The 24,691-nt window shown below is 42.8% G+C and overlaps 1 protein-coding gene across 4 annotated transcripts in view; it reads left to right on the forward strand.

The window, feature by feature from the left end:
* Positions 1 to 24,691, forward strand: part of SPG11 (SPG11 vesicle trafficking associated, spatacsin) — a 579,875-nt gene that overhangs the window by 480,986 nt on the left and 74,198 nt on the right. For all 4 annotated transcript variants that reach the window (XM_069222954.1, XM_069222953.1, XM_069222956.1 and 1 more), the window contains 2 exons: positions 889 to 996; positions 12,208 to 12,376. In XM_069222954.1, the coding sequence (XP_069079055.1) occupies positions 889 to 996; positions 12,208 to 12,376 (277 nt within the window). The remainder of the gene's footprint in view (positions 1 to 888; positions 997 to 12,207; positions 12,377 to 24,691) is intronic.

Here is a 24,691-nt window from a genome sequence, read left to right on the forward strand (position 1 = left end):
GTGCTAGTGCAGACACTGTACTGTGTGTATGGTGCACAGGAACCTATTGGTGTGGAAGTTTTGTAATGTGTCTTATGGTGAAGGTTTTGCAGTGTGCTTGAAAAGAAAATTCAGGTGCAGGTCTTGCAAAGGCCATTTTGGGTAGTAGTGCAGCAGTGTACCCTTAGCATGGAGGATGTGCAGTGTGTCTGTGCAGGCACCTCTAAGTATGGAAGATTTGCAGTTTGCTAATACAAAGGTCCCTTTGAGAGTACCTGCCTGGTGACATCATGGTGGGAAGGATTTGCAGTGTGTTGGTGGAGGAGCTCCTCGACTGGAGTTTCTAAAGTGTGTCTGTAGAAGAACTATTTCAGGTGTATGCCATGCTGTGACCTCTTGGGTTGGGGATATTGTTGTGTGTCAGTTTGTGGTCCACTTGCGATGGGCATTGTGCAGTGTGTTAGTGCTGACCATTACGGTGAATGTTGGCCAGTATGCTAGTGCAGACACTTATTCTGGAGTATAGTGCACATGGTCCCTGTGGGCTTGTGGTTTTGCAAAGTGCCTATACCAGGAACTACAACAGTTGTAGTCCACACAGTGATCTTTTATGGTGGTGGCAGTGTATGGTTTCCTTGATGCAGAGGTTGTGCAGTCTATCACTGAATGGACAGTAAATGAAGAAATTGTCCAATGTGGTAGTGTAAATAATTCTTCTAAGGTGTGCAGCAATCAAGTGCAAGTGATTTTTTTTGTGTGCAGTGTTGCTTTGCTGGAACCAGTTGGGTAGGATGTTGTACAGTGTATCAGTGAGGTTACCCTTTTGTGATGAATGATATGCACTGTGTTAATGCAGTCTGCCTTACATGCCCACTCTGGGCTCACCTACTGCCTCTTTCCAATCCCCAGGTGCGGCTTCTCACTGGTATTGGACGCTATAGTGACATGACATACATCTTTGATTTGCTTCATCGGAAGCATCATTTTGAGGTGCTGATGAGGAAAAAGTTGGATACGGTAGGTGTCTTCTGAGTAGGGATCGGTTCTCAACCCATCTTAAGTATTCTATTTGTCTTAGTTGCCTGTATTATATTCATGTACTCTTATCTGAGATATAATCTACCCCTCCTACCCATTGGGGCATCATCAAACCTCAGTACCCTTTTGTCCATTCTGATCCATGATAGTGCTGTCTTCTCCTTTCCCTGCCCATATTCCAGGTTCTGTATATTTCCCAAAGCAATTCACTCTCCGAGTCTCTTCAGTCCGTGACAGCTCTAGAATGATAAACTTGTGTTGAGAAAGATGAGTCGAGCTTTGTGTTTATGCAGTCCTTTGCCTTTTTACTAAATAATCTCTTATTTGAAATTGCATTTGAATACAGGCATCCTCATTCAGACATAGGTCTCTTTTTGGTGTGGTTAACATCCACCCCAGATTGGGTAGTATCCTTGTCTAGATTCATCAGCTAAAATCCTACTCCCATGTCCACACCAGTTTAAGTCCAAGCCAGTACTCCATCTGAGGCTATCATGGCTAGATTAATGGTCACAAATTTGGAGGCATGTACAAACACCTCCGAAATCAAGCAAAGGACATCCATCTGTTCTTAACGACCAGCAGTCCAACTTCTGCCTACCCTCCAGCCAACATCAGTATCTAAGCCAGGTGACCCAGCTTGGGAGGTAGGAGAATGAATAGCGACAGAACACCAGTCTACACACCAGACACTTCCCAATGCCTCCTACATAATTTTATATTTCTGTTGTGCTCAATGTGAGTGTTTCCAGTACTCACATGAATTGAGTACAGCTGTCTCCCTAGCCCATTTCAGAGGTTAACACACTTCACTTTGGAATTCCTTGAGGCTCTGCCTTCTCTGTGCAACTACATGTTTCTCAAGCTTCAGTCCGATCCCTTGAACTCTGTTTTAATGCCTATGATGATGACACTCACTAATTGTCAGTTGATTGGATGATTGGACTTCTTCATAGTGGACATAAAATCTTGGTCTTCCCCATACACCTTTGTCCATGGCACAAAATGTAGGGATCATTTTCAACAGTCAGCTTTCCTTCAGTAAGCACATTGCCAAGCTCTCTTCAGCTCAGCTTCTTTGTGCTTTCTGTTATCAGGAAACTCATTATTTTCTTCCTCGGATCTGTAGTGCAGGCGCTTATGTTGATTCTCTTCTGGACTATCGTTATTCATTGTTTATCGGTCCTCCCCAACTGACAGTGTATTCAAAATGCTGAAGCCTGCATAATTGTGGGACTAAATACACACATCCGGATCAAATCCCATTTAAGATCCTTGTATTGGTTTCTAATTCAAAAACTCAGCCTGATAGAGGCATTATGCCTATGCCATAAACCATTTACTGAAATGTCCCAAAGTACATGAAATCCCATTTTACTCATTACCCATTAGCCATCTTCGTTCCTGTGCGGTCAGCCTACTATGTATTCACAGATTCCGAGGCTCTAGCACGAGCATGACCTTTTACTAGGTGATCAAGCGATTTAAAAGTTTTGTTTTGATCATTCATTCTAGAACATTTGGAAGAGATGAGGATGGGGTCTCTCCTCAAACTTCATGGTTGCAGAAATTAATTATAACCTTCACAGACTATTCAGGCAAATCTCAAATTTTGTATTCAGACATTAGGTATTATACAATTGTTCCAAATTAAATTTAGGGCCACTTTCAAAGATGTCCGACTGCGTCACATCAAACTGAGGGACACACATAGGGTCCAGCTGAGTTTGTTTGAACAGACCAGTTATTCCTAAAATTTACTGTCCTGAGCCTCGTCTACACAGCTCAATCCAAAATGGCTGGAATGTGCAGCCTGTTCCTTCAATAGAGTGCTTTTTATGAATAAGGACCTGATTTTGTGGTAACAGATTCACACAGTGTGGATCCCCTTCCCTTGGGATTCCTCATTGTGGTCCTTTTGTAATGCATTGACTATGGCAGGTGTACCTTCCTCTTCATAGAAAAAAGCAGAGATTCTGCCAGTTTAAGGAGTGAAAACCTAAGTCTGCTTATGGGCTGTTTTTGCTGCTAAGCTAAAACATTAATCCTATAGAGACATCTAGCTGCAGATTTCTTACCTTAGAATTCTCCCCCAGATTCCCAGTGATACCACCTCTCATTGGAAGAGGGCACTGTGCGACTCCGTAGCAACATCATCCACTGGATGTGACGTCGACAGAGTCCATATAATACCTTCTCTGATGCTCTGACTTCAGTTCCTTCCTCTCCGTGGTACAAGGTGGATCTGGAGTTTGTCAGGCCATTTTGGCCTATTTCTACAAAAATCTTTTTGTCAAAGGAACACTGTGTCCCCCTTTTTCTCATGTCCTCGAAGCTCAAACCTGTGTGGTCATGTGGCGGGCAGATGTCAGCCACAGACTCTATTACTGTTTGTATGCAGTGCCTCTGGGAACTTCTCGACTCCAAGGATTGAAGCTCCGGCCGTCACCTTCCCTTGAAGGCACTGTGGGAACGGCGTATGAAGATTCTGGCTCCCGTCTGACAGAGGCCTTGTGTTGTAGTCTGTCTCACTCTGGGTCCAGGGAACGTTCACAAGTTCGTTCCAGGAGGCGTTCCCGCAAGCGTACGTCACCCTTGATGTCAAAGGAGCAGACTTTGAAACACAGCGGTATAAGTTGCAGAATACTGCCTCCGGTGCACAGCCCTTTGGTGTTCCCACCTGCAATGCCAGAGTCAGATCAGCCGGCGGCACCAGTTGATGCCGAACCAATCACCTTCCCTGACGCTGATGCACTGATTCCAGTTGACGTCGGGTTCACCTTCCTTACTCCGTCTAAACAATCTCTTGCTGTTTTTCTTCTGGGGGGAACAAGTTATGGAGGTGAAGGAGAAGAGCTAGTTTAGCAACCCCCCTTGATAACAGGACTTTACCAGGGCCAAACAGGAATAGAGCCTCCCATATAGTGGAGCATTATATGCTTTTTTAAATAGGGGCCAGGGCTAAGCCTGCTACGTGGGCCCCTTTGGACTGATCCATGGCTCATAGACACCGCCTCGCCCCCCCGGAGACCTGGCTTGTCTTTTCCAGCACCCAACTCTGAGGAGTTTTGTGGTGCAGGCCACTGCAGTCTCTTTTGACCCCAGTGTCCTCCCTAATGTTCCTCTGGGCAGGGAGTCCAGAAGACTAGAAAATTGTAGACAAAACATTTTCACTTCAGCCAGCTCGGCTCTGCAGTTGATAAACACCGCTAGTATTCTGGGCTGCTTTTTCCATGCATTGTGGGTTTTGATGGTGCACCTGCTTCCTTCGCTTCCGGAGGAGACGTGGAGTGAACTCCCCTAGACACTCCAGGATGTGCGAGAGGCAGCTAGGTTTGTAATAAGATGCAGTATGGATACCACGGACTCAGTTGGCTGAGCCCTGGCTCACTCTATAGCGCTGCGCCGTCATGTGTGGCTACGGCACTCTGGCTTTTCGGAGGGTGTCCGATCCACCTTGGACGGAATGCCCTTTGATGGCACCTGTCTGTTTGGCACACATGCCGATTTAGCATTGTAATGCTTTAGGGACAGTGGGGTGGAAACAATTCTCAAAGATGGCTATTCCTATGCTTACAGATGGATCCATTCTGGAGTGGAGTTCTATACTTCCTATTGAGTCCAAGTTTCAGCTCCATTTGTTTGCTTGAGTCTGAACCATTTCACCTTCTGGTGGCACCTGGTGCGGTGTTCCTGCCTTCTGCCTCCTGCCTTCTGCAGGTATTTCTGTTTTTTATTGATAGGTTCTTATTGTTGCTGTCTGAGAGGTATATTCTTTGTGGCCCTCAGTGGATTTAGCACCTGTTGAAAAGGGGGTTTATTTTTCTCTGAAGAGATAGTTACCAGTATGTTTCCTGCTCTGTGCAGAGCATCTTCTGGATGCCTTATAGACGTAACTAGATATATTTGTGGTACTTTCTGTATCCTTTACAGGGAACTTATCATTATAACTCCCTGGGAGCTTTTGTGCTTGGCCTACTGCTTGCAAAAATGCCTGTTTATGGTGGTTGTATTGATTCTCCTTGCTTTAATATTGGAGCATTACTTATCGTTTTCTTTCTAGTGTTCTTCTCATGAGAGACTGTTAATTTCCAGTGTGGAGCAGTGGGACAAATGGTACCGCCATTCCACATCCGTGTGTCTTTGCACTTCTTTAGCGAGCTACTCTTGTTATACCTCATCAGCATGGGCTCTTGCCGCTGATCTCTCCGCACCCGCGGTACACAGGTGCAAATTCTTTCTTGTGTCTGTGCGAGTCATGCTTGCCAAAACCACCATTTTGAGACGTTTGCAGCCTAGTTATTATCAGGGCACACTACATAAAGCTGATGTGAACGCGAACGTGCGCAGCTTGCACATCAAAGGCAAGTCCGTCTGTGCCTTAACACTGCCAGGGCCTCTGCTTACAGTCACCCCACTAGAATATACTATTCTTCTATGGCTCTACAGCATCTGGAAAGACATGTTTATGTCCCTTACTACTCAGGCCACACACTGCACTAAATGTTTCCCACATAGTCTAGAAGGTCCTGCGGCCTGTATAGTTTGCAACTTTACCTGCACTTATGATACATTTAGAGTTAAGACACATGCAGCTCATCTCGCAGATAACACCACTTGTCTTGCTGGGGATATAACACTAAGGTCATCTAGGGCTACTTTATATCCCTCATCTCCCCATGTTTCACCTAACCCCAACAGCCTCCTCTGCAATGTGAGATCTTTACCGAAACACACAACAGAACTTTGGGACCTTATCTCTTTGTCACCAGATGTCTGTTTTTTTACAGAAACCTAGTTGAACCCCACTTCCCTTTCTTCCATTACATTAGCAGTCACAGAGAATTACAGTATGCTCAGACTCTACAGAGACATTGGAACTGGAGGTGGAATTGGCACTTTCTTTCAAGACACTGTCAAAGTCTCATATATCGAAACCTTAATAGCAGATTGGGTTGACCTGTGCATTTTTAAAATTGAGTTTTCTTCAGGGGATAGTTCGAAAGGAGCACTTCTGTATTATCCTCTAGGACAACAAAAGTGGTTAGTCACTGTTTAACTGAATACATCACCATGTATGTACTGTCATCACAAAACGTTCTTTTATTGGGCTATTTTAACTATCACGGGGAAAGCTCCTCCAACCCATTATGGACCTGGAGATGCTGGGTCTGCACCAGAAAATTAAAGGCACCACTCATTCTGCAGCCCATACTTTATACTCAATGTTTACTAATTCTAAACCTTTGAAGAGTGATCTCCCTCTGCCTCTCATCTGGATGGATCATTCTATGATCCGTTTTCAGATTCTTAAAACAGATGGGGGGGTAGAAAGGCCAAAGACAGCCAACAAAAGAGCCTCAAGACAATGGTGGCTAGTCTCTGCTGACTCTTTTTCCAAAGTCTCAATAGTTTCTCAGGACAATGATATTACCCAAGCACTCGCAGAATATCACAGGTCTCTAAATTCTACATTTGGCAGTATTGCTGTTCTAGAAACAGGATCTACAACTCAGCTCAAACCTCATGCTCCATGGTGCTCTACAGAGCTGAAAAGGAGAAATCTTCTTGTAAAAAATTAGAGAAAAGGTGGCGTCAAAATAAGAAAAATCAAAGGGATAAAGATGCATATAAACCAATTCTTTCCTCCTATCATAAGAAAATAAAACTAGCACGGACAAAACACATTATTAACCAATTAACCAATTGATCAAGCAGGCAATTGATCTAAAGAATTATTTAAAGTCCTCAACGATGTTCAACCTCACTGCTGCTCCCTGGATATCCCAACTTCGCAAGAACTATATAATTCTCTTGCGTTTTTTTTAGGATTAACTAAAAAGAATTTATCAGAACTTTCCTACCCTCTTGATCAGTTTGACAATGTACCAAACTACAACTCTCCCCCTCATAGCAGTGTTTTTAGTTTGGAAAGGTTTGAGTAATTTCCCCTCAAGCAGATTCAGACGACTTTAGAGAAAGCCAAATATGGCTCCCCCTTATAGACACCCATCCTTCAAGGATTTCAGCTAGTTTTTCTAACCAGATTGCACCTGCAATCGGGTCACTGTTTAACTAAACAGTGCACACTCAGAAAATCCCTCAGGCCTGGAAAACACCACTGGTTTCTCCAATACTAAAGAAGGCTAATGTGGATCCTAAAGAATTGAACAAATTATTGTCCCATTTTGCTGCTTCCACTTCTGGGTAAGATGTTGGAACTGTCTTACCGTCCCCCATGTCCGTATGGTTAGATGCAGAGGCAGGTCTTTCACCTACCTTACCCCTTTATATGGGAATAATCTATCATATCATATTCGTTCCTGCACAGATCATGTTAAATTTAGGAAACTTCTTAAGACTGCCTTATTTTAACTTATCGCACTGACTTACCTTTATTTCAAGCAAATCTCAAGATACACCTTCTGCGTATGTGCTTGCATTCTCCCTTCTGCCAGCATCTAAACCTCTCCTATGCCTCAAGAAAAGTCAGGGTTAGCTACTATGTGATTGAGAAATTCTCAATAATTAAGTGAAAAGTCTTAATGTCATATAATCAGTCCAAAACAATTCTTATAACGAGATAGTCTCTGTCTGTATCTCTCGGTTGGTATCTAAATTCTTAGAACAGCATTGTATCAGATACAATGCTGTTCTAAGATACGGAAACGCTGCAGGGTGTATCGGACCACGCGGCGGTTTCCCGAACCCAAATAGAATTTAGATACCAACCGAGAGATACAGACAGAGACTATCTCGTTATAAGAATTGTTTTGGACTGATTATATGACATTAAGACTTTTCACTTAATTATTGAGAATTTCTCAACTTCATAATCCAATTATAATGAAGCCCTAATGAAGTCCTCAAGAGAGAAACTTCTCAGAGGATGAAACACGTGTTGGCTGTTCTTGTGGAGAACAATAGAACACTATGAATTAAACTGGACTCTGAGACAAACACGAGTTTGTCGTACTTTCACCAAGGAGATTGGACATTTGAACTTACTTCTAATTTGATATCATGAGTGCTCTGACATCTGTTTTTTTGCTGTTTTGTTTCCCTTGAGACATTGGAGGACTAAGGAAGATCCTCTTGTCAGAAGCACCGTGCCATGAACGGAATGTTTTTATTTTAATGGACGTTCTGTGAGCGCCCTAAATCCTATGAATTTCTTCCTAACCAGCACTGTTTTGACTACATTAGCTACTATGTGAGTCGTGAGGGAGAGAAAGGAGGTTAATCCAGCCCACAGTGCCACGGTATCCCAAACTCTGAACGTGGAGCTGGTCACATGGGAGGAATAGAGATCCCACACTCTGTCTGCGGTGTAGCCACAGATACTTCCAGATATGGGATCCTTTCACAGTCTGGTCCATAAAGCACCAGTGTTTCTCGGAGGCATGGTGACTCCACCAGCAAGAGGAGTTGTGAGGTTTAAAAATATGTGGCTACCAACGGGACAGCTAATCCCTCCTCCAAGGTCGTGCAGCAAAGTAGGTTCCTGTGAAGCCAAGGCTTCCTCTGATCCCAAATGAATTTATTGATCCCCAGTTGGAGGGTCCTAAAAGTGTGTTTCGGTGGTGTGAGTGGCAAGGTTTGGAAGACGTGCAGAATCCGTAGGAGTGCTGTCATTTTGACAACTGCTAGCTGTCCTAGCTAGGAGAGCAGCAACCATGGACAGTTCGCTAAGTCGAACTAGACCTGGGAGGTGGGGGAAGTGTAGTTAAGTGTCACTCTCTTTGTGACCAGTTGTGCCAGCTTGATGCCGCGGTAAGGTATAAACTCTCCCAACCATTCAAACAGAAATGCGAAGCAGAGAAATCTTTCATGCTGTGGTGAAAGAGACAGGCTTAGTATTTAGGACTTTTGTACATTAACCTTGAACCCGGAGACTTCCCTGAGTGAGGAAAGTTCCGTCACCAGGGCAGGTAGGGGCGGCATCAGATCAGTGAGGGCAATAATGGTATCATCAGCATAAAGGCTAATGGCGTATCGATTGCCTCAAAAAGGGATCTCCATGATGGTTGGGTCCACTCTCAAAAGTTGGGCTAGGGGCTCCATGTATAAAGTAAAAAGCAGAGGGAAGAGCGGTCACCCCTGCCAAGTACCCCTCTGGATTGGGAAACCTACCCCACATTAATGGAGAGTTAAATTGAGATAAGAATGAGAGTACAACCTTTGGTCTCAGATTATTGGACCTGCCTCCACCTACTGGCAGTGAAGACATGACAATGATGCTAAAGAGGTTCCTATAGGAGAAATTGTCGGGGTTGATTCTTCACCTAAAAGTTATCAAGGTCTACACGAGTAGAGACTGGGGGGCAGTTCCAGTTGCAAGCACTTTACAGGTAGAACAGAGAGGCACTGACAGAGGAAAGCTGTGACCAAAGTGGCAGCAAGGAATCTCCATCTTTTGGGAGCAAAAATGAATATCTTCCCAGACCTGAACCAGAAAGCAAGAGCTGCAGAGAGCGGTTTCCTTTGAGCTTGAGCGTGAAACATGAGAGAAGTGAGATAGAGCATGACTTCCTGCACTCACGTACCAAAGCCAATAATGGAACACAGAGTTGACTCTGCTTAGGTTCCTTGTTCCATATGTTTGAAGAGTCTCTAATTCTAACTCTGCCTCATGTTTAGCACTTACCTTTAGGACAGAGGCGATTGAGCCATGACACCCCAGTGCTTGTAATAGAAACTTCTTGTTCCAGGAATCATTACTGAGTTTGTATTTGTTGGATTCTTCAGTTTTGTTTATCTTTTGCAAGCCCACTTGGCATGTGCCCCGGCCTCAGGCCAGGGGTATCATATCCTCACTCTCTGAACTTGTGCTGTTAAGTGCAGAGGAACTTTAGAGCTACTTTTTCATCATGTGATTGTGAAGCTCGTAATTATCTGCACAGCTGTAATTGTTTGATGTCAATGATATTCTCCTTCGTTTAGTCCAATCAAAACTATGTAAAAATCAAGTTTCTATTCAGATAATTGCCACTGACATCATTTTGCTGGTGCGGTCCAGTTCCCTTTACTTTCATTCCCAGTCATCAAGATGCTGTTCTACCAATATTTCAAACTCATTGCATTAAAATTTGCACTAGTAGCAGCTGGGATTTCAATTTGCCAGCAGAATTGCTCAGGCTATGCCGACCTGATTGATTTCAGAACTATGTAGATGTACATCGGAACAATTTTGGTTACGAGAGTGGGCACTGTTTTGTCTTAGAAAGTCTTAGCAATAAGTGAAGCTGTGACCTCTGTCAAACAAAGACCAAAGCCCTTGTCCCTTTTATCAACATAGCCTCATACTGCAGGATAATGAGGACATGCCCATTGATCTGTCCTCCTGCAGTAGCTGAGCACAGATCCTTTGGCGAAGGAATTTATGCTTCTTATAATCCATTCCCCGGGTCTGTCTGGACCCAACTGGATATTTCTTTCAATCCTAACAGAAAAAAAACGTTCTCTTCACAGACTAAAGTAATAACATGTTATTTTTTCAGCGTTGGGACTCTTGAACTCTCAGTTGAATGTTCAGTACTATCTACACATGGTCACTGCACCACCTGGTCGTCCCAATTGCTCTTATTTGCTGCAGTCAAAATATAGAACTGGACAATTTGAACACTCATCAAGACACTACATGTGAGCATGCAATAGTTGTCTCTTTATGGATCAAGCTCAGGCAGACCATCTTTCTTGCACATAAGGAAGAAATCAACATGTCTTTAATGTATATATTTGATAGAGGTCAGCACTCACTATGGCTGTACGTCTAATTAGCTGTCCTGAGTTGTTTGTGTGTTCCTTTCTCTTGTTTCAAAACACGGACGCATTGCAGATGCTCCACTTTGATTGCTTAGTATGGCCATGTTAAGTTTGGCTCTCTAATCTTTTCAGTCCAACTAAGGAAAGGACTTTAAACCTTACTTAAATCGCCTGTCACACGAAACATGCAATGCCCATGTTATGCCTTTTCCTACTGTTCTTGAAATTGGAAAACTCGTTCTGTACCAGGTTATCATTGGTCATTTGTATCAGTGAGACATGGAGATCTAGTGTGCACTCAGGAAAGAATGCCTCAGGCCCTAATATATAAAAGAATGCACCTTAGGGTTTGTTACCGGTTATACAATTAAGCAAAGGTAGGTAAAAACATTTTCCAATCCTTACCTTAAGGATGAGTAATGCCCATTTCCGAGTACCCAAAAAGTTTAAAGTTAAATTCCTTCAACAACCATCTGTTTGCCATTATGGCTTGCAATGAGTCCAGGAACTGTTTTCTTTTTATTTTGAGACAATCAGTTACAGTTGTTATGAATCAATGTGTGTTTCTTCCCTTTCTTCAAGGAACCACATTCATATTGGAACCTCATTCTGATTCTTGACATTGTGGTCAACAACTGCTTGAATGCATGAGCTGCTATGAGATGAAATGTCTTACTTTGAATCATTTTTACTGTGGCTTGTTAAACCAGTCTTTTAGTTTTATTCAGTGTCAGTCCCTTTCAAATCCCCTAAACCTATTCAGTTCATCACGTTTTATACTAAATCATCCTGCTGATCCTGTTTTAAAGGCCTCACTCAAGTCATCTTAAAGATACTTTTCACGGTTTTGGCACTGGGCGTAGTATCGGGGTTTACCTGGATACGCCTAAGGCAATACGTAGTACAGCTTTTTTGGTTCATTTTGCAGCATCACACAAAGGCACCCATTATATCCAAGATTCTTCTATTTCGCAGAGTTTTAGCTGACCAACCATGCTCTGGTGCCACTGCACAGTCGAAACTCTTGCCAGCCTTACAGGGAAAAAACATTCACTCTGCATCTCCTGTTACATTATCTTTTGATACCAGAGCCATAGAAAGCAGTTTTCAAAAGCAGGCTTGTGGCATCTGTATTTTAGTTATTGCTGAGGCCTTTAGTTGAGAAACCATGCACTGATCGATTGCATTCTCTCCCTCTCTCTTATTCTATCTTTTTCCTTCTACTCCTGTTTCTCTCTCCTCCCTTTTTGACTCTTCCTACTCACCTTCAATTCCCCAATTTCCCATGTTTGTCTTCTTGCTTCTTCTGTCATATTCCTCTAGCATCATGGCTTTTTGCTCTCTGAGTTCTATGTTACAATAATGTCTGCTTCTGGTCTTTTTCTCTCCTTATGCCTCCATTCTAATGCTCTCTTTTCTCTTTAGACAGGGGGGCTAAAAACAGCTTTGCTGGATTACATCAAGCGCTGCCACCCTGGAGACAGTGAGAAGCACAACATGGTAGCCTTGTGCTTCAGCATGCACAGAGAGATCGGCGAGAACCATGAAGGGGCAGCAAATGTCCAGCTGAAACTCATCGAGTCACTGCCATGGGGTGTGTATCCTGCAGACTTGGGGATTGATAGACAGCGATCATGAAGCTGCATATCTTCCATTAAATCATGCTTCTTCACAATTCCTTTGGATCTGGTGGTCCAGTAATCCATTTGAGATGAATTATAGCCCTTTTCGTCTTTGCACTGCTATGTGGATGCATTCTCCCAGGGTGCCCAAATTCAATGAGTATCATTTTAAACCAAAAAAACTGAAATTCACCAGTTATCATTTATGAACTAACGAGAATTTGTGGTGACACCATGCCAAGTTTTGTCTTTGATTATGTCACTTGAGATGTTATCAGTGCTGTCATCAATGATGTCATTGAACATGTCATGAGTATTCCAGTCTGTAAGGTCATAAGCAGAGCATGAAGGGGCACAAGTCCTAGTTAGCTCAGTAAACTAGAACTGGTGAATTGCAGTGTTTTTGAGTTTGTAATATTGCATTTTAACTGACATTTTCACCTAACTATAGCATGACATTTACCATGTTTTTTCAGTAAATTTCTAGTTTAAAAAAAATGTAAATTAAGATGTTATTACCACATCCAAACTGCTGCGGGTGGCCGACCCTGTCATGCGCGGTGTGGGTTTGGGCTCAGGGCCTAGCCTACATTAAAACCCTGTTTCCCCACCCACTGCATGTGGCCACTACCATGCCGCCTACAGCCTTCAACCATGTGTGGCATGGGGTTGGGTGTAGCCTGTGGTAGGGCCCTCCACCCACCTTTCACAAACAGCCAACCCAGACACCCACCCACCAAACATTGTTTTTTGTAATTCATTTTTCAGGTCCCTTTGGAGTCCTGCTGGACTCCACTGGATCGCAGCAACCCCAAATAAATATGTCTTTATATTATGGACATGGGTCAGGGTACCCCTACCCTGCCCTCTTATATGGTATTTTCTCAACAATTTCAGGACAGCCACCAACTGTCAATCTATATCTATTTTTTAATGATAATTTCTCCAAAACTGCTGAACGAATTTACAGCAAATCACAAAAAGCATGTTTTTTTACGGTAAAGATCTAGCTATCTGCTAAATTTGGTGTAATTTTGTTCAGCTGTTTTGGCTATAGCACCTTCTACAATTACCTGTGCAAATTGCATGGAGAATTTGCATTTTGGGACCCCTCTTTTTCTTGGGCCCCGCTTGACACATCACTCCCAGGAAGGAGATGAGGTGGATGAACTTTCGAATGTAAAGTTTTGGGAAGATTGATCAAACAGTACTAAAGTTATTAGCAAAACAAACAAATTCTTCCTATGGAAATCTGTCATGTTATATTAACAGTTATATATTATTATATATATATATATATATATATATATATATATATATATATATATATATATATAAATCTGGTCTAATATATAAACATATATATATTATATTGATTTGTATAGGGACTAGTCTACAGAGAAGGTATCCTGGTGCTTGGTCAGGTGTGTAGGTTTGTGGTCCTCAAGGTGCGTATACGAAGAACCAGGACTTCAGCTTCATGCGGAACTCAAGAAGTGAGGAGGAGGCTCTGATCTGTTGAATGAGGTTGGTCCATGTCTTGGGTTCTATGTAGGAGAACGAGCGACCTCCAGTTTTGCTTTTGGGGATGCAGGTAATGTGTGCGAATGGGAGTGAGGCAGAGTGTAGGTGTCTGGTGGGTTGGTGAGTGTATGCGGTTGTTTGGGTATTCTAGTCCTGTGTTGTGTAGGGGTTTGTATGTGTGTGAGAAGTTTGAATTGGCTTCACTTGTGAATGGGGAGCCAGTGAATCTTTCTGCGGTGCGGTGTGATATGGGTGCCACATGGAATGTCGAGTATGAGACTTGCAGCGGTGTTCTGGATGGTCTGGAGTCTGTGTAGGAGTTGTTTGGAGTTTCTGGTGTAGAGTGTGTTGCCATAATCCAGCCTGCCGGTGATAGACGCTTGGGTGACGGTTCTTCTGGTGTTTTGAGGCAACCATTTGAAGATATTAAGCAGCATGCATAGATTGTGGAAGTAGGAGGTGCACACTGCATTGACTTGAGCCGTCATGTTAAACTTGTCTTCTGGGATGATCCCTACATTTCTTGCGTGGTCTGTGGGTGTTGGTCCTAGTTCCGAAGACCAGTACTTCTGTCTTGTCAGAGTTGAGATGCATGCAATTGGTTTTCATCCAGTCTGTTTCCATTCTCATGCAGTTGGTGAAGTTGGTTTTGGCGGTGGTTGCTTTCTCTGTCATATAGAGGATGAGTTGGATGTCATCTTGTGATCCGATGATGTTGGCGAGTGCACTCATGTATATGTTGAAAAGGGTGGGGCTGAAGGATCTCTTTGGGACTCCTCATATCAATTTTTTGGTCACAGATGTGAAGGCTATGCCTTGTATGGCAGACTCATGGAGTCTTCTGATGAGGGTGTTATGTCGAACAGTGTTGAAGGCCACAATGAGGTCAAGTAGGATGAGGGCTGGTGTTTCCCCTTGCTCCAGGATGATTCCACTGTCATTGGTGGCCGCGATGAGTGCTGTTTCAGTGCTGTGGTGTGACCTAACTATAGATAGACTCCGTGTACTGCCATCTAGTGTCGGGGGCCTGGACGTTTACAAGTTGTTTTTCTTCAAATAAGTTTGAGTCACAAGACCTGTTTTTTTCTAAAAACAAACTTCATTCACATTTTTATTTCTTGTAAAAGTAAAGCAGGACTTGGCAATGATATAGATAGCTATTGAGTAGGTGCTATCAGACATTGTATGACCAGTATATATACAGGACAGCAGTTCTGTGAGGAAGTCTATGTATGTGTTCCTGGCTATGTTAGGACATAATGCACCCACCAAATACAGAAATCATCAAACCGTACGCTACTGATACAGAGTCCAGAGGGACAGGTTTTGCAGTGAAGCAAGAGATTGGTTCTAATATTCTGGGCGAATAGTTTCCCAGGGAGGGACAAGCCCTGGGAAAAAGACTGCCATATCTGCCGGGTACCGGTACCCAGAGTCAGTGGGCAATGCACTATGGATGAACTGGTCAAGGATATTTGCTTACAGTTTTCCTCCTCTCCCCCTCATCCCATACGCAATGACGAAGGTGAGGCAAGTGGCCATGACCCTCCTTCTAGTTGCAACAACTTGGTCAGGACAGCCCTGATATTTATTACTCGTGGAGATGTCAGTCAACCCCCTCAAAAGATACTCATAATGAGGTCAGGACTTCTCACTCGGCAAAAGGGCCAGCTCAGCTACCCAGATCACAGACAGCTGAACCTCACAATCTGGCACCTGAGTTCTATATTCTAGCTAAGGGATACATCTAGAGAAATGAATGCTTATCCTGTGAGAGGTGTTCAAGCCCATTACTCATGCCTGTTACACAGGCAAAGAGATTCATGCACTGCTGTATCTTCAAACAGTTAGATCCCTTTAAGGTTTCTGTGAGGTGGCATGTTACCTACACACTATATGTTCACACTTAATTGCGGCTCCAGTGCATTTACAAAATAGACCACACCTTTCAAGGTCCTAGTCTTTAAAGCCTTCATGGAGTGCCTTAAACTTCAAATACATCCAAAAAACACAGTTGTTTGGAACCTCAGTGTGGTTCTCACCCGACTCATGGGCCTGCCTTTCAGGGCCCTAAACTCAGATGACTGCAGTTTTTTTCTTAGAACATTGCATTCTTAGTTGCAAGCACCTCCCTCAGACGTATCAGCAAGCTTCACCTTCTTAAAATACAGGGAGCATTCATCCAAGATCATAAGGATAGGGTAGTCCTTCAAACCAACCACACGTTTCTTCCAAATGTTGTCTCAGCTTTCCACTTGAACCAGACTATTGAGCTGCCCATCTTCCACTCACAACCGGAGTCTGTAGCAGAAAGAGCCATTCACAACCTAAATGATGAGAGGGTCTTAATGTATTAAACTGCGAGAACTAAGCAATTTTGTAAGTCCAATAACCTTTTATAACTTTGCTTAACCAAGCAGAGGTCAGTCAAACTCTACATGAGGCATTTAGATGGATTGTCAAGTGAATCCAGTCTTGCTATGATGAGTCAGATCAGACACTCCCTCTACCTGCTAGAGCTTACTCCACAACGTAGTTCACTGCACCAGTGATGAATGTGATAAAATTGATCATTGAGGTTGTTCCAAAGCTTTTGGGTTACTAACCGGGAGCAGTGATATCCAAACAATCGTTCATTAATGATTTACACTCTGAGGATCACTAGAAGCAATATGTATTTTCACAGATTTATTTAAAAAAGTTACTTAAAAGTGCCCATAATATTGGTTACTTCACAGAAGACAATAAAAAGAAGCTAAACTTTTCAATAACAGTGAAAACATGGGAAAATCATAACATCACAATTCATAGCACCCTCACTGTGCTGTCTCTAAGTCCCATGCTAGATGCTAAATCTAGCAAATTAATAATTAATAAGCCTGAGTTTTTGGAGCTGGTGTGTATACCTGGACAACAGGGTTTCTTGTCTGTTTGGAATAGCTTGTCAGCTATTTCGAACAGAAAGCAAAGAGCTAGGAAATTGCGTCTGTGAGAGAACATAATCCTGGCAACAGTTCCTGAAGGCAGAATGGAATGCTTGGCAGAGCCTCGGGGAGTCTTGCTGGAGACTTCTTCTGTCGAGATGAAGTCTAGTGCTGTGCTCATTTGGATCTGCAGCTGTGATATAAGTGAAGTTTCTGACCTCCTAAGTGGTCAAATGGCAGGCCTTGTGTGCTAAATCTTATCAGAGATTGGATGTCAAAATAAGAGTGCGTCATTTCAGACTACATCGTTTTGACTGTATGTCTGTACTTGTTCTTATTTGACCTAAACATGCTGATAACTAGACACTTGACCCAGACTGATGTTGCATCATGTGTCATTAGTCCAATAATCGGACACTATCACAGTTCTTAGAAAGATAAGGTCAAACGACATCTGCGTCAAATGGCAGACATGACAGTGATTCTGCATACATTTAGAAAGATGGTGACCTCCGTGGTCTAAAATGACGACCTCCATGATCTAAAATGGTGACTCCCATGAACTAACATGGCGAAATCTATTACCTAAGATGGCTTCAGGGCCAAAGGTAAACAAGCTGGACAGGCTAACTAATTTGGAAACTGCCCCTAAAAATGGAACCTGTCCTGTATGTGCAAGATTCTAAAACTAAAAGAAGGAAGCCTAAAAGCAAGTAATTAGAATAGATAACATAATAGAATTATGGAGGGAAACAGTCACAAGATTTATGGCATTCCTGGAATAATTTCTAAACTAAATAGTTACTAAAATATTACTGAATGTGTTTTTGATTGATCTTCCTTATCAGACACATTCATTGTACATTTACAGAATAAAAATGTATAACAGAAACATGCATTTGATGAGATAGGACTTCATCGCTTGTTACGTGTTAAATAAAACATGTCTTCAAACTGAAATGAAAAAAGGGGTCTCTGAGCTGGAAGGCATGATCCTTACTACATCCCCCCACTTGAGATAAGAAAGATACGTTAAAAAAAATCATTGATATGTGCAACCTCATATGCGACCAATATAAACGAGGGTTATATGCTCAATGAAAAATAAAAGGGAACTAGACAATTTTTTCATTTTCTGATTATTGTGGCTGAATGCAAACAGAGAAAGACAAATATAAAGAAGACAAAAAGTGTAACCTGTTTCATTGAAAACTTTCTCTTTCTAAGAAAAAAAACCCAAATAGCAGGTACTGTTACTTTTATTCATAGGGAAGCAATAGGTCACCCATGTTTGTTTCCGATGGTGGTATGTACATGAAAATGATGTGTTTTGTGAAAAGCTACCTTATAAATCCAGTGTCTTGTCAGAAACAAATATGGCTTTTGGGTTATCCTGGCAGAAAAGGCTTTAGTAGAAAAGAAAATGATTTGCACTGGATTTTGGAAATAACCAAAATTCATTCTTTATTGGCCTCTTTAAATATTGTTGTAGCCTTTATGGCACATGCAGGTGAAGAAGTGGAAAAAATAACAAAGGTAGCAGGCCTTTTGTATTCATGTACTGAGGATCTGGATCATCTCTGTATCCAACAAGACTCTACCAACCCTGATTAATTTTAGTAAAGAGCTGAAGACATACCTCTTTAAAGCACGATATATCATAATGAAGTAACACTCTACCTCCACTTTCAGAACCCACCTTTCCCTCCAAGCACTTACTGAGTGTGTCTTTGCCTTTGACCATGTGTGTAGCAGTCCTGCCTTTTGGCTAGAGTTGCATTTTACAAATACCACATACATACATGTTGTCACAGTGTCCTTTCCTCGGGATCTGCACGTCGCTGAACAAAAGGCCCACCTTCCGGCGTCACCAACTCAGAAAGCTATTATAGCACAGAGTTATGATGAAGCCAGTCGGGTGGAAGGGAATTAGGGTAGGGAACAGCAGGGAGAGAGATCTGAAAAGAAAAGGTTAGAACAAATATGCATCTACTCATTCATAGAAATGTAACTCATCAATAGACTCTTGACTTAATGCTTCCCCAAGATATCAGATGGAGACCTCTTTTGAAATGAGGGCAAAGCCCCTTTTTTGAAACATGGAACAAGAGTAAACTACGACCTCAGAATCAAGAGATGACAAGAACGTTGGGCTATGATTATACTCAGAATATCAATCCTGTAACATCTATGCATTCACAACATAAACATGACCTAGAAAATCTCCAAGAATTAAATATGCTTTTCACATCGTAAGCTTTTTAAAGAATAATGAAAACTATGATTTGCTTATCTCCAATAGTACTTTCACATTCACAACTATAAAGGCCGAAAAGTTTTTACTCATTGAATTTGAAGCGATTTACTTATAATACCAGGAAGCGCTTTTACGTGTCTTGCGTTAAAGCGCTACACTCATTATGCTAAGGGGGGTGCTTTTACTCAAGTGGCCTGAATCACTTTGATTTGTTGTGCCAAGAACCTTTACTCCTGTGAATTGAAGCACTTTGATTGTCGTGCCAAGAGCGCTTTAAACCTGTGGGCTGAAGTGCTTGAATTGCCGTGCCAAGAGTGCTTTACATCTGTGAACTGAAGCGCTTGAATTGTTGTGCCAAGAGCGCTTTACATCTGGGAACTGAAGCGCTTGAATTGTCATGCCAAGAGCGCTTTACATCTGTGAACTGAAGTGCTTGAATTGCCGTGCTAAGAGCGCTTTGCATATGTGAACTGAAACGCTTGAATTGCTGTGCCTAGAGCGCTTTACGTCTGTGAACGAAAGCGCTTGAATTGCTGTGCCTAGAGCGCTTTACATCTGTGAACTGAAAAGCTTGAATTGCTGTGCAGAGAGCGCTTTACACCTGTGCTCTGAGATGCCTTTGATCGTTGTGCCAAGGCCGCTGTACTCTTGAAACTGAAAACTCTTTGCTCGTTGTGCTAAGGGGCACTTTACCTTTTGGAAGTAACTACTTCCTCCAAAATTGGATCCATCAAGGCCTTACCGCTACGAGTATGACCTACTCGTTTTTAGATGCACCATGGAAACAAGGATACTTCGATTGGATGTTACTTCGATTGGATGTCACTCTGCCATTCAGGAACTCTGCTTTTCTTCAGAGAAACCCCCACGAGGTCTGACTGCATCGAAGTCTTCAAAATAGTGAGCAACGTGCTTGGGTGTGGCTGGGCTTTATAGGCCTGCCACACCCCAAGATGGCTGCTGCCTCTAAAAACATGGGAATTGTAGTCCCTTCATGGAATAGCACTGATAAGTGCATCTTGACCACCAATGTCCTGAACCTGCAGCTCTGTGAGCTCTGCCACAGGGCATACGACGCTGATGGCCACCTTTGGAACAAGAGGGGATGACAAGTGGTGCGCATAAAGTGCCATAGAGCCGCACAGCGGAGTTTCGGGCAAGACCTGGACCGCGCATGGCCTTATTCCTGACACATGTTGGGGATCCTGTTCAACGGTGGGACCTGAACTTAGTCCTTTTGCCCTTGATTTACAAATAAATCAAGTCTGTGACATCTAACCTCTTGATGGTGAAAAAAACATTAACGGTGACTATGACTTCAGGTTCAAGAATTTTGAGCGAAAGTTCCTTTCTGCAAAATATCCACATTTATACAGTACACAGTCTTGAGATGTTAGGGAACCAAGACATACTTGTTCCATTCTTCCAGCTCAAATTGTGTTCATCCTGAGGCTGAGGAAACTCCACAGAACTTGGGGCCTTATGTTCGTACAAATCATTTGGTAAAAATGGTTGCAATTTTCCCGCCGCCTTTTACCGACTGCATAGGTTTTTTTGCTAACCAGCACATGCTCTAGCATGTTGGTTCGCAAAATTCTGATTCGTAGGGGGTCGCACTTTGACCTACCTCATTAATGTGCATTAGGTAGGTCGTAAACTATGACCCACTACAAATCGCTACACTCACAGGTGGGGTGGCCTGCTCAGGTCAGCAGACCACCATATCTGTGATTGCTTTTAAATGAAGTAATCTTTTATTTTTTTTTAGGGAAGCCTGTTTTCCCTAAAGGAAACCAGGCTGTGTGTTATAAAAAAAAAAAAGTTTCAAAATCTCTTTTTTAACCAGTATGTAGTGGTCTCAGGGACATCTGCCTACTATTAATAAATGTGTTACAACATTTACAAATGGGAAGGAGTCCCAAAGGGACCCCGTCCTGTTTACAAGTGGGTTACCACCTACTTTGAGGTGTAGGTAACCTATCAATGATTTGTGACCGCAATTACAGTTACTAACTATTGGTACATACCACTAGAAATTGCATACTGGAAGAGATGCTATAAATATGCCCCTTTCAATCTGCAATCCTTTACGTATTTGCAAACCTGTTTTGTGATTTGGTAACAAGTTACTGACTCACAATTCGGGTTTTGATCGTACCCATAAGCTATTTTGCAGTTGGAAAGGCTCAGATTTTGCGAAAGAAAGCCTTCGTGACTACAAACTAGTGTTCAGTAAAAGGTCCTTGGATGTTTCCAAGGCTCTTACCTTCTAATTGGAAAAAACAACCACCTTTTGGTAGTTGTAACATCTTTCGAACACCTTCTCTGATCTTACCATAGGCAACAAAGTGACATAGTATATTATTAACAGATAGATTGTGTCTGGAATATTCAAATCCTTTGACTTGGGTATGTTCCAACTTTTTTACCAGACATATTCTAATTCCATCAGACAACAATGGTGTATTGCAGATCTATGCCTTGTGAAAGCATTTACTCGCTGCATGCACCTTAACACAAAGACCCAGTTTTTGGTTAAGGAATTCTGCACAAGCTATGTGCTTCAAGGCTGGTCAGGCCTATGCTGTTTGCCCCGTTTAGAATTTCTGTGACTATAGAATGTGATTCCTGATCGGTTAGAAAAGCATAAGAGCAAGGGAAAATGTTTTTAATGGTGATTCCGGTACTCCTGATTTCTACTAATCACCCTTCACAACATCCTCCCAGAAATCCCCTTGTTAAGTTTATATTGTGCTCCAACCATAACATGGCAAAGAAAAATATTTATGGCCCCATCTCCAACAGTGACTAAAATGATACGTTCATACCCTTTATGACAGATGCTACAGAGCATTACTCATCCGTTTCTGCAGAAGGGGAAAATGCATTGAAAAAGAAGGCCAATTACAGACCAATTATCTAAGAGCAATAGTTGGGCTAGTTGTATTGCCGTCACTAAGACTTACTTTAGGTGACCATCTCAAGGAAGGAACCAATCAGGGGGTCAAGCAAAGTCCCCCAAACCAGTTACCTCCACAAATGAAGCAATCTCCAGACAGTTCCAGGCACTTTATCCCCTTTGCAGTGGACTCATATGGAAGGGGTCCTGATGCAAGGGATGAAGCATACTGTAGATGCTCAAGTATGCTGTGGATGTATTGCAGTCGATGGGGGTCTTTCTGCGGCTACTTCTTGGTCCACTAAGGGGCTAGGGCAATCCTGGTCACAGGGTCAACATCCCTTGAAGTCTTCTAGGTGCTGGTAGAAGTCCAGTTGCCAATAAGCTACAAATTGCTCAGTATCGCGGTCACAGCCAAATGCTTCGCTGGGTGATAACTCTGCTCATGGGCAACCTAGCTGCACTCCTACAACTCTCTCAGGTTCACCGAATATTCGGGTGCAACTTTGAGCATCGTGTCCTGGTCTCTGGTGCCGTATGGCGGTGTTCTGAAGATTCTCGGCTGCCAACTTGACCCAAAAGGCTTCTTAGCTGCTGTGTCTCTAGGCTGTGAACAGGAGATCAGTAAACTGACCTTTGGAGTCTCTTTGCTTTGGCTGTGCTTCGGAGATGACTTCTCCACAAGCAGGATAAAGCAGGCATAGTCCCTTTTCCTTGCTAGACATCCAGTCCACGCTGGTGCAGCCTCTCTTTGCCACTTGATGTCCTACTTCGGTCCTCAGTCCTGGCCAGATCTGAGTTCTGGCTGCCAGGGGTGCCCTATTTCTGTTCAGAAAGTGCCCCAAGGGTAGACGCGATCAGTAGCCAGTAGGCTAGGTTCCCTCCCTCCTGATGACCACTTCTTGGGAAGTGTGTCATCTGGTTATCCCAAGGTGCACCATTCTGCCTACTCCGAACATGGCAGAACAGCTCTCTCTGCATCTAGAGCTCTCTAGCCCAACCCAGAGGTGTGGCTACTGGGGTTGGGGGAGAGGGGGTGAATGGAACTACACCCCCCTGAAAAAACGGTTTTACAACAGGTTCCCTTCTCCTTCCTATGGGCCAGTTAGTCTGTCTAAACAATGGGGCTGTCCTTGTCCCAAGTGTTCCCCATTTGCTCTTCAGAGGCAGCTTCAGCTTCAGCTTTGAAGTTCACCTTTTAGGCCAATACCCGTGTGGCTTCCTGCAGGAGGGAGGTAACACAACTCTCCAATGCAGGCCCCTGTTGTCTGGTTTCCTGGGAGTCATTAACATGTCTCACTGGGAGTGCAAAAAGCTGTCTCGGGGTCAAGCTCCTTCTGTAACAGTTAATCGCACACGAAATTGAAAGCAACGATTTGGCAACTTTGTAAAACTTACACACTGCCACTTGTTACATTGAGTTCGACTTGCAAAATTAATGTAACAAGTTGTTTGATACCTTGGAGTGTCAACTTTGGTTGCACCATTCAGGAGATAGCACATGTGAGGGGTCACTGTGTAACCCTGTACTCGCCAATGGTGCAACCACATCTCTCTGCATTTTTACTGCCAGAACATATAAAATACATAGTGTGCATGGTGAAATATGCTGAACCTTACCGTAGGGCTCGATAGGCCTGCCATAGGGGTAACCTACACATATTGCAAAGGGAGGATTGACTTCAGCATTGCTTTAAATGGCAAAGTCAAGCTAACAGTTTATTACTGCTCCTCCGGTCTACAATGGCCGACTGCTAGGCTCGTTTTGTCTGTGTCGCACCCAGGGTGTCACAACCAGTGCTGCAGTCCCTAGGGTGACTCTTTACCTTACATGCCCTGGGTATTTTGGGGATCATATACTAGGGACTTAGTTGCAAGTTAGCATATGCAAATTGGTATAGCCAATGCAACATACACATTTTGGGGTTAGAGCACTGAGGTCTAGTAAGCAGGCCTCCGTGCACTCTCAAAGTCAGGAAACTAGCAGAATTAGTCCAAAGACATGGGTTTCACCATACAAAAAGAGGCATTTCCTTATAGTGAGAAACAGAAAAGAGCCCAGATGAAACATCAGCTGAACAAACAATATGCATAATGATGAGCTTTTGTTATATGTCTATTCTTGTAAATGTAGCATTTGAAAAATATTTTTTTTTTTAAACAGCATTAATATAATGTATATTTATTGTAGCTAACACAATAGCTGGCAAAGTTAGTGATTCACATGTTTTTTTGTAAGTCACATTGATAATACTTCATAAAATGTTTGTGGTGTTGCACCCATATGTGATGTCAGCAATTACCAGAAGAGAGAATTTCACTTAAAATAGGTGCTAGAATGGGTATTAATATGACTTTAGACATTACATGCATGTGCCATTCTGTTCTTCAGTTAGAAGGAACATTCTTTTTCACGTCAACCTTATGAACATGGATAGTTATGGACATTCTAGCTTGTTGCCGATTAGCTAATGGCCAATTTCCAGTTATGCCAAAGCACCCTCCTTCAAGGAAAGCAGATACAGCTACTAATTAACATTATTTTTACAGATGTGGAAATCTGCATTGTTGTGCTTTGTATGTACGTTTTGCCAAATACTACTGTTTAACTCTGATGATTGATGAGGTATCATGGTGGGTCAAAGCGCACTGAAGAAATGAAGCACCTCACCTTCTCTATGAT

This window comes from Pleurodeles waltl, chromosome 3_1, assembly GCF_031143425.1.
Source record: "Pleurodeles waltl isolate 20211129_DDA chromosome 3_1, aPleWal1.hap1.20221129, whole genome shotgun sequence".
NCBI lineage: Eukaryota > Metazoa > Chordata > Amphibia > Caudata > Salamandridae > Pleurodeles > Pleurodeles waltl.